The sequence below is a fragment of the Lacerta agilis genome, chromosome 8 (genome assembly GCF_009819535.1).
Source record: "Lacerta agilis isolate rLacAgi1 chromosome 8, rLacAgi1.pri, whole genome shotgun sequence".
Classification (NCBI taxonomy): domain Eukaryota; kingdom Metazoa; phylum Chordata; class Lepidosauria; order Squamata; family Lacertidae; genus Lacerta; species Lacerta agilis.
In genome coordinates this window covers 53,874,558-53,886,958 of record NC_046319.1, presented here as the reverse complement: position 1 = coordinate 53,886,958, position 12,401 = coordinate 53,874,558, and the positions used below count along the sequence as shown (strand labels likewise).

The window sequence follows — 12,401 nt, the reverse complement described above, 5'->3', positions numbered from 1 at the left end:
GCATGAGAATTAGCAGTTTCTGTAAAAATGTTTAAAAGCTAGCAAAATAATTCTCTTGAAACAGAATCCTGTTTTCACATGCTTCTCTCTCTCTCTCTCTCTCTCTCTCTCTCTCTCTCTCTCTCTCTCTCACACACACACACACACACACACACACAGCTCGGCTCTAGACAAAAGTTGCCAGCACCTTTCAACACAATACAGATTTAGTTCTACATTATGAAATTTTATTGCTGACATGCAGGAATAGTTGGATGTAATACAAAATAGGTCTCTATACAAATTATCTTTGCAATTTTTTTTACAATAGGATCTTTCGTCTCTGGTGTCTCACCCGGCTTGTAATCCACAAAAACACAACCCAGACAGTTCACCCCAATTTCCACACACCCTCACTCCCCATTTCCTTTCAGTTTGCTTTTCATCACCATGTCCAGAGTTGGGCGGAGCACACAGCCTGACAGCCTGTCGAGTATTGCTATGTTTTTTCAGGATGGAGAGAGTCCCAATGCAAAACACACTGCCAGCTCTGCTGGGGAAGATGGTCAGTACTGGTGAAGGGGAGGAGAGAGAGAGAGAGAGAGGAGAGAGAGAGAGAGAAAGGAGCAGAGTCTGCCCTGCCTGAATTCTGAGAGGGGAAGGAAGAGCCAGCCCTGCCCAGGGGTTTCTATTGCTACTGACACAGGAAATATTCCAGGCAGAGAAGTCCACAGAAACCTCCTGCTTGGGAAGTGGACTAGAAAGTTGTCATGAAAGCTGGCCCACACCTCACCTGTCATCCTACACTTTCTGCCGCCTGTGCCCCACCTTCCAATACTGTTAAGAAACATGTCAGCTGGGACTGGAGCCCCATAGAAAGCTGTAGGTGGGACTGAAGGGAACTGCTAAGGGGAAATCAGTGGGTCTGTCTTCAGCAGAACGGTTCATTTTGGAGGTGTGCAGAACACCTCGCATGTGCTTCCAGATGACAAGATGGGCAACTCAGTTTTTGGAGTGGGGAAAAAGCTTACCCCCAGACTGAGGGATTCCTCTGTCTTGTGGGCTATGATGGTGCTGCAAGCAACAGTCCCAAAAGCCACCAGGGAGGCTGGGCCCTGGGACACAAGATCCAAGAGCCTACAGTACTGGCTCACCTGGAGGTTTGGCCCCCAGAAGGGGCTGTGAAATGGGAGCCCAATTTACTGCCCCCCCTGGGCCAAAGCAAGGGGTGCCATTAAGCTTGTTAGCGTTCACCGATCCAGTTTTGGCTTGATCCACAGAGCTAATGCCTTATAGACAGGTTTATGCTGTGTTTCTTGGCGAGACTGCATGGGGGGCTGGTGACCTTTGAAGGGTTGGTTACCGTCCATCCCTAGCAAGAGAGAGCAAAATAAACTGTTCCTGGGTTTCCCTAACTCCATCCCTGTTTCCCAACTTAGCAACGATGAGAAAGCCAGAGAACAACCAAAGCAGAGTCTGCCCCACGGACAGGAGGGGAGCGTAGATCAGGCACAGAGGTTCTGCAGGGAAGTTTACATGTGGTTGGATTTCTTTCTTTTCTCTTTTTAAACAGATTTGCAGAATTCTTTTGCAGTTCTCATCAGTAGAAAATAATTCCTTGTGCTGAAGTCAGATTCCAGGATCTACAACCTTCGCTAGTCCTCCTCTTTGTGCCATGCAAACACATTCACACTAAGGGAGGCCGTTGTCCTCAGCTGGTGAGGATTTTGTTCATTCATCTCAGGGCCATCCAACAGCCCCACTCCAGCCAGACTGCAGAGGTCTTGAGTCAACTTCCTTCAGGTCAGTGTCGCTTCCTGGATACTGCAGTGCTGCTTCTGCTGGCATCCAATGGTTCAACAGGGTGGGTGGGGAGGGGACACCTCACATTTTGAGACAATTTCTGAAGGGTGATGAAGGCTGACCGGAAATGGGAAGGGAGTGGGGAAATGAGGCAGCACAGCCTAGGGAGGGTTGCTTGAGAACAGCTTATCTGGCAAGAGAGGCATCCAGTTCCAACAAACGAGGCTCAGAAATGATCCAGCCCAGTCCCAGCAAGACCTGCTGCTTCCACAGCATCAGGGGAACACTCCTGCCCAGCCCCGCAAAAAAATAATAATAAATGTCATGGTGGGGGAATTGTCTGTGACAAGATGGCAATGGCAAGACAAAGCAAAGAGCACATAAAGGAGTGGAGACCAGCAGGCATTTCTGAACCTGAGACAGGCTGGGGGGTGGGGGAAGTAGGGGACAAAACAAAAACGAAGCAAGCAAACCCTTTTCACATTTTTTTCACAGATTTATCCCTTCAGCCGTACCAGTGTGGGTGAGGAGGAGGCAGGGAGAAATGTCAACAGAATTAATGCAAGGTTACTGCACCTTTCAAAAGCTACCATTTAAAAAGAAAGGAAAACAGAACAGAACAGAACAAAAACCATCCCAGGATATCCCCAAATAATTAAAGTGATTGGAAAAGGGAGGTCTGGGCCCTCAGAAAAGCTACATTTTTTTAAACAGCGCCTGGTTTCGAACTCTTACCCCAGGTCAGAATCTACAGAGCGAGGCTTTCTCATGTGGAGAGAAGCTCATAGTGGAGGCAACCCATTTGCTAAGCCTGTGGTCACGCAGAGGGCCCGAAACCAACGTTTACACAAAATATATTCAAACCAGGTGTTAAATTAAAAATAGAACAAAGGGTATGGGGGAGAGGGTTTAAGAAATAGTTACTTTCATGAAACCCACCAGGGGGGAGGGAAGAAAGGAGGCGGAAATGATTAAGCTTATTCAAACCAGACAGAGCGAAGCACGGCCCACGTGGTCTCCGCAGCAGTCCACAACGTCTGCGTCAGAAAAGAAGCCTGTGGGGGCAAACTTTGCCAAAAAACGCTCCTCGTTTCAGTCCAGAGAACAGTGTGGTTAAAAAGAGGCAGAGAGGTAGATTTCAGAGTCATGATTAAAAGCAGATTAGCTGTCTAGGTGTGGAGTTAAAATCCGCCAGCCATTTCCCCAGACAGTTGGGGTCTTTCCCCTGCTGCCCCCTCCGGGGTCGGGGGGGGGGCGCAAAGCCCAGCAGGCGAGGCCCGTTGAGCACTCAGCACACAGGGGAAGACTGCTACATTGTGAGGGATCCTGGGACCTGGCTGTCACTGTCGCATGCCCCGTCGGGGGCAAGAGACCCATGGTGGGGTGGGAGGAGCTACTTCCGAAGGTAGCGCTGTGCAAGGATGGCCGCGTCCAAGGGGTTCATTGGCTGGGCGTCGTGGCCCAGGCGCCGCACCGGAGGGATGTTCCCAAACTGCCGCTTTTGGAGGAAGCTCTTGGCCTCGTGGAGCGTGTTCTTCTCCTCAGCCAGCAGCAGCTGCTGCCTCATGTAGTTCTCAAACTCGTACTGCGAACACTCCTCCGTCACCTTTGCCTGCGAGGAGGAGGAGGCCTGTTAGAGACCACCAGGAAGGTGGGGGCCAGACCTGCTTGCAACAGCATCCCCCCTTCCCCCAGCATTTTGACACAAGCTCACTGCTCCACTGCACACACCACGAAGCCTACCAGGCTTGTTTTCTGCATTGACAAGTCGCTCCCCACCTCCCTCCATGTTCAAGCGCCTGAGAATCCCAGATTTGTGGATATGACTTGAGAGCAAGCTCTGAGAGGCGACAAAGGTCTCTGCTGCAAGGAGCCGCCAGATTCGCAGCACTCAAACACAACCTGGGGGCTTAATATTTGGCAGGAATGTCCTCAAACATTCCAACTGCCAAAGGGAAAGCAGGGGGGCCTGGAGGAAAGGCAGGTGGAGTCAGCTAAGAAGGGAAGGGGCCACCTGCAGGTGAAGAGAGAGAAAAAGAGGAGGCCAAAAGACCAGCTGAATTTCATGGACAGGCTGAGGAGGATGACTTCAGATCCCCAGTAGCATTTAATAATACTTAAGAATCTGCATTAAAATTGCAATTGGGTTTAAACATGTGTCGCTATCTCAGAGAGCTTTCTCAGCAAGACATTGTTTCCCCAGCCATCATTTCTCATCAGCTGGGAACCAACTGATGGGGAAAGCCCCCAAGGTCAGCAGAGACAGATTCTGCTGGATACCTGCTGTGCCCTGCCTGTTTCATTTCTGACTAGAAAACAGATCACCCCGAATGTCCTCACAGCTTCTGTCTGAAAGACACCCACCCACCAGCGAGTTCCCATGTGGCTCTGGAAGCAAAATCTGGGAGCAAGCCTCCTGCTAATGGGGCTTCAGAATGGAGCAGAGCTCCTTTGACCCTCCGCACAGCTTGCAGAAAATATGCAAATCAAGCAAGACACCCCATCCAATCAGGCTGCAGCGCCCGTCTCCCTCAAGGGCAAGTGGTTCCGCTCAGTAGGCAGGTCTTACCTCATGTGCGCTTTCTGGATTGGCAACCTGGTCGTCTATGTCAGGCACCACTTGCAAGGGCCCGCTCAGCAGGGACATGGACTGCCTGCAGGAGAGACAGGCTGGTGGGTAAGGAGGTGGCACATTTGTGCCAACCTCAGAGGCGGCCTAAGCCCCCAGTTGGAAGACGGCAACTCTCACACACTGCACCTAGGAGGCTTGCCCACCCACCCACCCACCCATCCCACCATTTCTCAGCATGCACAAACCGACAGTACCTGACTGTGAAGCAGCAGCACAGGACCAGGGGTGGGTGGGTGGGAGCAACAACCTCTAGACCATTATGGTGCACAGGTTATTATGGGTGCTTCTTTATTAATGGACCAAAGGGGGAAGTGCTGTAGGCACTCGTCCAGCACATGCTGCAAGCAGTTGTTCCATCCCCTGGATTGTTTTGACTGTCCTTTGCCAGCTCTCTAATATCCCTTTAAAGATCTGGTGGCCAGAACTGTAAGAGGCGTTCCAAAGTGCCAACCCGTCAAGAAAGGCAAGCCTTTTCCTGGGCTGGGCATTGAAGGACACAAATGGGGTGCTTCCTACTCCTCCATTTAGTTGAGAAATAAGTAAAGGTGGCTTCTCGTGCTTGATTCGGTACTTAGGTCTCCGTAGCAGGGTATAAAACTTAGCTCAAGAAGATGCTCTTTTAGCAAAGGGAGCAAGGTGAGGAGGAGGGTGAAATTATGCCACATGCACCATTAAGAAACAAGAGACATGGGCCCAAGGTGTTCCTTCCCAAGTAGTTGAGACAACACTTTCTGTGTCTTTTGGCCAATGTTCATTGCATTTACAAAAGACTCCTCCACCCAGCCTTCCCAACAAAGTTCACCCCTTCACCGCAGGCCAGCTTTGGGCTGGAGGGGTGAGCAGAGGGGCTGATGTTGCCCCCAGATTTGGTTGGTGCCTGCGAGAAAGATGCTGGGTGAGATGGGCCTTTGGCCTGATCCATCTGCAGGGCTCTTTGAATTTTATCCCGTTGCCCTTCCACCACAAACTCACCAGGAAGCAATGATGGAACTGAGGGAGTCGAGCACCTCGGAGGCTGTCAGGCGCTGTAGAGGGTCCAAGACGAGCAGCTTTCGGATCAAGCACACAGTGTTTTCCGACACCCGTCCATCTCTGCCAGGAAAGAGCGAGAGTGAGGGGCAGTGAAGCTACCCAAACCAGAGATGGCAAGGCCCAGAACCCCGTGGCCAGGCATGTCCCTCGACCCCCACTTACTCTGGGATGGTGTATTCAGCAGCCTTGATTTTGCGGAAGAGCTCCTGGGGAATGCTGTCATAGAAGGGGAACTGCCCGTACAGCATGGTAAGAGGACCACGCCTAGGGCCCACATGTCGCTGGGTCCCACGATACGGACGGCCGCAAGCAACAGAGAGACGGCCCGGAAGAGAGGAGGCCCCGGAGAGTTAGCAGGGCCCATCCAGGAGGAGGAAGAGAAAGACAAAGGGGAGGCGCTAAGCAACCAGCTTGTGGGCTGGTCTCACGTTCCCTTCATACACGCGTCTTGGGCCCAATATCGGAGGGGCTCAGTGCCACGTCACATGCCTGTGATGTCATGCGTGCAAAGCCGGGAGGAGGCCCTTTCGGGAGAAAGGTCCGGGGGCTGCTGCGGGTTGCTACTGCCTACCACTGAGGACGTCAGGCTGATGTAGGCGGGGCTCCCACGCTGGTCCTCAGGAGGTCATCTTCGCTCACCAGGGTTCCCCAGGCAGAAGTTTTGATGGTGATTCGGTGGGTCCTGGAGGGGAGAAAAAGTTAGTGGTGGGTAATGGGGGGGGGGTGGGGGTGAGGGGTGTTGGAATGGTATGAATGCCTTGGGTGTCGACAAAGACACTGAAGGCCACTCTGAGGAACAATGCCAAGCAGCTACCAGTAAAACAGTGGATGGACTACATGGGGCTTTGGGAGTGTTGGTATGACATACACATCAGAATTGTGTGAGAGCCACTGTGCTGCAGCAGATTAGCTGGGAAGACACAAATTCAAACCTCCCTTCAGCTGCAAAGCTCTCTGGTGACCTAAGACAGTCAGTAACTCTCTATGTCTAGCCTACCTCAGCGGTAGTTGGCAAGGGCATTGGGTGTATGGATGCAAGACCATGTACATGGCTGAGGCAACTTGGAGAAGCACTGATAAATATGTTGCTGCCGATCTACTAAATTTGTGAACTCAGGTTCAGCTCTAACTGTGACGTTCAGAGTGTGTAGAATCGTCCTCAAAGCCCCGATTCAGCCTCACCGACTTGATGCCCTCCAGACGTTTTGGACTAAAACACCTTCAGTCCTCCACAAATGCAGAGAGCACTAAGATGGCAAAAGTGTTGCATTAACCCCGGGGTGGGGGTCTGGCACTCCCTGAAAGGTTTTGCTCATCTGTGCCAGATTTATGACCTTCACTCAAGAAATATGAGCAGACTTTTGACAAACTGGGAGGGACGGGGAGCAAACAGGCCTGAATGCACAAGAATCAGCAGGCCTGGATTCTTTGGCTAAATTAACTGAGACTTTTTTAAAAAGAAAGAAGAAAAGAGAAGAAAGAAGAAGAAAGAAAGAAGAAAAAAAAAGATAAGAAGAAAGAAAGAAAGAAAGAAAAAGAAAAAAGAAGAAAGAAAGAAGTCAGCATTCCAAACAGCCAGCTCCTGATGACTTCCTGTGAGCGAGGGGTGGAGGATGGCCTCAATCATAAACATCCGCCATGTCCTCCTGGCAGACGACGATGTTTTCTTGGCAATGAAGCCATCAGGAGATCAGCATCCAAGGTGCTTCAGCTGTGAAATGTATTGAATGGCTGTTTTCAGGCAGCCAAAAACTGACCTCATCCCACAGGGGATCAGGAAGGAGCAATAAATGGCACCATTTGCCTCACTGTGATGGATGAGTGAGGGCCACCCGAAGGGCATTTCTGCACTACCAGGCTGTTGCTCAATAGATATTTGCCTGCTTCACATCTCTCGCTCCACAAGGCCAATTGATGGTTTTTAATGCAGCAGTGGCAACAGAAACAAGAACATGCCCGCAAGAATATGGCCTTGTGGCCACCTTGAATGCAAAACGCTGCTGGATCCCTGGGATAAGGCCTACTCAGGAAGGGTTCATTCTTGGTAAAAGAGCCAAAGTCAATGAAAGGCACTTTGAGCCACAGATATCACTTCAGACAATCAACAGGGCTGGAACTCAGAGAACCTTCCAGGTGCAAACCAGATCCTTTTTCAGGGTCGTTCACCCCAACTCCCTAGAACACCTTTCTCCATCCTGGTACCCTCCAAAACTTTAGGACTTTAACTGCCATAAGCCCCACTCAATGGCCAACATTAAAGGGTTATGAGAGATGTAGTCCCAAAGAACTGACAGGCACTAGGGTTGGAAACGGCTGCTCTAGAAAACTGTTGTTGCGTTTCATTTTTAAGAGTGCAAGAGTGGCCCTACTGGGTGATATCAGAAGGTTCATCTAATCCAGTATCATTTTCCAAATGCAGCAACTTAAGTATCTCCAAGAAGCTCACAAGCCAGACATGAAGCCACATGTATGCCTTATATGTTTCAGAACAGATATAACTTGTGCTTGTGGGTGGCAGGGGCTTGAACAGGCAAAGTCTTGCCAGAAACATGAGTCACATTATGCGGAGCATGTGAGTGTGTGCAAGCAATGGATACAAAACCTACTGATGTGAAGTAACATCTTGTTTAAAGGGGTGCATGAAGCTGTCAGCGGCATTCCTCACTGTGAACCCCAAGTTGTCTGGGAGCAAAGGAAAGGAGAGGGCAGTGGCAGCTACTGGAAGTTACACTCTGATGATAAAACTAGTTGGCCTTGTCTCACTTGAGGCTCTTACGAGGTCAACCCTGAACTGGTGCACAAATGACAAGGCTGCAACACAAGTGCCTGCATCAGATGTCTAGGGGGATGAGACTGACATGGCCTCCCTCCTGGAGTTTCTTTCTTCTGTGACCTCACTAAACTCCTAAGGAAGGCCAAAGTGCTTTCTCCAGGGGAAAACAAGCAAACAAGACACCGCCTTCTAAGGTTGCTGTTTGATTTGTGTATGGATGCACAGACTGAAAAGCGGGAGCTTTCTTGGCAGGTGTTTCCTAGCATATACAAGAGCTCAACTTTCTTTGCCGTGCAACCTCAATCTGCAGAAATCCCACCAACTGCAGATAATGTTCCAGAGTGAAAATTGCAAAAGGGACTGACCTTTTGTTCAGCACCATGTTCCCCAACTTCAAGTCTCTGTGCACAATGTTCTTCTAGAAAGACAAGAGGGAATTTATACTATTACATTGGTACCTTGGGTTACAAACACTTCGGGTTACAGACTCTGATAACCTGGAAGTATTACCTCGGGTTAAGAACTTAATTCGTTCTGGAGGTCCATTCTTAACCTGAAACCGTTCTTAACCTGAGGTACTACTTTAGCTAATGGGGCCTCCCGCTGTCGCCGCACGATTTCTGTTCTCATCCTGAAGCAAAGTTCTTAACCCGAGGTACTATTTCTGGGTTAGCAGAGTTTGTAACCTGAAGCGTCTGTAACATGAAGTGTCTGTAACCTGAAGTGTCTGTAACCCGAGGTACCACTGTAGATTATCTGGCAAGATAAGAAACTTAAAAGCATAATTCAACCCCCCCCCACCCCTAAAGTTGTGCTTGCAGAAAATGGAATGGATCAAGATCACTTGTTCATTTCACCTGGCCATTTATGACCTGAAGACTTTTGCACCAGCTAATTTGGATATAAGATGCTTTGCACACTCTTTCTGCTCAGCATCAGCAGACCCCACGCCCCCCACCAAAGCACCAGGCCTCCTGCACAGCCACATGGCTGCCAAAACCCCACAAGGGCCCCACATCTTCCTCACAGCTCCCTGAAAATAGCAGAGACACCCTACCTTGTGCAAGGCTTCCACTACCCGCACAACGTCGTAGAAAATCACGACTGTCTCCCGTTCGCTGAGGCGCTTCTCCTTGATGACATAGTGCTGCAGGTTGATGAGGTCAGCTGTCTTGTCGCTGAAGTCATGGGCGCAGAGGCAGTCCAGCACCAGACAGATGCGCTTCTTCATCTTACGCACCATCCGGTTGGATTCCAGGTCTTCCACATGCTCACAGGCTCGGTCCTGCAGAGCCCCAACAAGGATGGAAGCAGGTGTTATTTTATCTGGGAGAGATGGTGTCAAACTGGCCTTTCCATCCAGCAGTGGCTGACCCCCATACTTGCTGCTTGTGTGGCTCCCAAAAGCCAAGATCCCTATCTAGGCTACCACTCCTTGGCACGAGAGGTCACAGCCAACCCCAAACACTACACCTGCATGATCACAGACATGCAATAAAGAGCCCGTTTATGGTTTTGGGGTTGGAGGAAACTAAGGTATACTCAGAGTTGACCCCGTGAAATTAATGGGTGTAAGGCAGTGAGTGATGTCCATTAACTTCAATGGGTATATTCCAAGTATAACTAATACTTGATGCAACCTTCTATTTCAAAAGTCTCCTTTCCAAAAAGGTCTCTTTCCACAAGCACAACCTGTGTGGCAGGTCTGGCCCATTCACTTCTCCAGTCATGTGCTGAATTTACATGGAGGTGTGTGTGTTGGTGGTGGTGGTGGGGCTGAGAAAAGGCCTTATTGCTGGAAGTGTGCTGGAATTCTTCCCATTAATGTGCCACAGACTCAAAAGGCTGAACTGCTGAATGCTCACTGAAGAGCTTCCTAAACATTTCAGTTTGGGTCCCCACAGCCGGTATTATGAACTGTGATTTCTTACCATCATCATAAAGTCCAAGGGTGGGTTACAACAATGTAAAAACATTAAAACCGGGTAAAACAAGTTACAGTCAGAAGAACTTGACGGCTGTAGCAAAGCCTGAACAGAGCGATTTTTTATTTTTGCCGTATGATTGCAAAACATGGAGTCACTGTGGCACTGGCAGCCTCGGCAAGCAGCTTTAAAATATTTGATATTGATATTTCTTATTCCACTTTTCAAGATAACAGATGCTGAGCTCAAAGGCTCATATAATCATAATAGCATTTGGGGGGTGGATTATGTTGCAAACACTGTAATATCAATAGAGCGACTATAAGTGAAGCAAATATGGGGGCAATCATGGTCACAAGAGAAAACGTGGCTGAGTGGCTGGATAGGTGTGCAGTGTCTTTTGAGGAAGAGGGGCCTAGCCTCATCTCTCCAAAGGGCAAAGCTGATAGAACATGCAACGGTTGGGCTGGGCAGGGATACAGAACTACAGTGTGCCCAGGATGGCTGTGCTTACCTGGAAAAGGCCGTGGTGGTGGACCACCCCGTCCTGGTTGTGCAGGAGGGGAGAGAAGAGTACTCTGTGTGGAGCAGCATCTTTCCCTGGCGCTCCTCCTGGGTTTCCGTGCCTTTGTCATTCCTGTCCTCCAAGGTGAGGATCTTTGGGGAAAGCAGGCAAAGAAAGAAAAAAAAACACACATTGCATTCCTTTCTCGAAAGTCAACAAGCTCCAACATCAAACTTGTGCTTGGAATATTTACAGCTGGACCAAGGAAACCCTGGTGCCCGACCTTTGGGGACTTGAGCAGAGCTGCAACACCCTGGCAGCACTTTGTGCTGTGGTGTCAGGGGTTTAAAGGCTGACCATCACAGAAGGAACAAGGACACAGACTGCAGCAGCTGCCGATGCTTCCGCAACCTGGCCAGCTCTTCTGCAGAAAAAAGGATTCCACCTGCTGTTTACCTTGAGCTGGTAAAAGTCATCTGTCCCATCCTTCCTTGCCAAACACTGGACGATGCTCGGCACTGGGGAGTTACCCAAGCGAGGCCCTGAGAAGGCAAAAGCAGAACAATGGACTTTGCTTCTTCTGACTCATCACCTACACTGTTCACTGCTGGCAGTTCAGCTGCTGACCCTGTTCATCAGGAAGTTCCCTTTCCTTGCCTGGGATGGATTACATATCTTTCCGTAAGTCACACAGAGCTTCAGAGCATGGAGGCCCAAATGCTTTGCGGCCACATAAATGATGTTTGTGTGACTGCTGTTTAGGAAGTATGGGATACAGTTTTTTTTAAATTAAAAAAAAGTCCAGGATTATCTTTACTGTCTCCCTTTGTGTTAGTGAAGTGAGTGGAACAGATATGCTTGAAAAATTAGGAAACCACTCTTTTGGCTCCAATATTTACATCTCAACAGTTGCATTTTTTAAAAATAGTTAGTAAGACTTTGAAGTACTGTCATACTAATCCAGTAGTTCAAATAATCTGGTGTCAAAAATTTACGGTAAGAAGTAAAAAATGTACAGTATATTATTAAAATTTGCATGGAAGCTGTAATAAGCCTAGGGAGAAATGAATGGCTCAGATATATCAGATATGGCACTTTATATTTGCAAGAGATCCACCTCAAACCATCTGTTGGAAAAGGAGAGAATCATTAAACTATGTAAGTGGTATCTGACCCCAGACAGGCAGTTTAGAATATTTAAAAAGCCACAGATCACGGCTGGTGCTGTACTCAAAATATGGCTAATTTCTACCACAGATGGTGGGCTTGCTTGTAAATTAAATCCTTTTCCAAAACAAGCTAACTACACATTATGCCTAACATGAGGTTACACAATGCCACTAGATCCTCTCTTGAGGTCAGTAGGTTATTTGAATGACACAGTAAAGAAAGAAAATTAGGGGCTAGTGTGAAAACTATTGTCAGCTGCAAAAATGGTGATTACAGCAAAGGAGAGTCAATTGTTTTTGTCACATCAACAAAAATGTGATTGCTAGAGATTTGGACTACAGTACAGTATTGTAGAAATTGCCAAGATTACGGAGTACATTCAGTTAAGAGATGGTGGGCTGGGTGGGGACAAAGTTTTCATCACCACTGAACATTATTTCTAAACTTCATGAGGAATAGATATGGATTAGATAGTAACTGCTATAATCCATTCAAACTACTTTAAGTGATTATGGTTAATGACTGCATTTATAATCCTAGATCATACTGCAGCTTATTATATTATCATCATAGCGTGCTTAA

General features: G+C 48.6%; 1 protein-coding gene across 1 annotated transcript in view; it reads right to left on the bottom strand.

The window, feature by feature from the left end:
- Nucleotides 1-205: 205 nt before the first annotated feature.
- Nucleotides 206-12,401, bottom strand: part of STK40 (serine/threonine kinase 40) — a 30,020-nt gene continuing 17,824 nt past the window's right edge. The window contains 13 exon segments of the mRNA XM_033157514.1: nucleotides 206-3,394; nucleotides 4,352-4,436; nucleotides 5,387-5,506; nucleotides 5,609-5,699; nucleotides 5,702-5,733; nucleotides 5,735-5,768; nucleotides 6,035-6,064; nucleotides 6,067-6,128; nucleotides 8,585-8,637; nucleotides 9,277-9,504; nucleotides 10,659-10,708; nucleotides 10,711-10,801; nucleotides 11,106-11,191. Of these exon segments, the coding sequence (XP_033013405.1) occupies nucleotides 3,176-3,394; nucleotides 4,352-4,436; nucleotides 5,387-5,506; nucleotides 5,609-5,699; nucleotides 5,702-5,733; nucleotides 5,735-5,768; nucleotides 6,035-6,064; nucleotides 6,067-6,128; nucleotides 8,585-8,637; nucleotides 9,277-9,504; nucleotides 10,659-10,708; nucleotides 10,711-10,801; nucleotides 11,106-11,191 (1,181 nt within the window). The 3' untranslated portion in view covers nucleotides 206-3,175.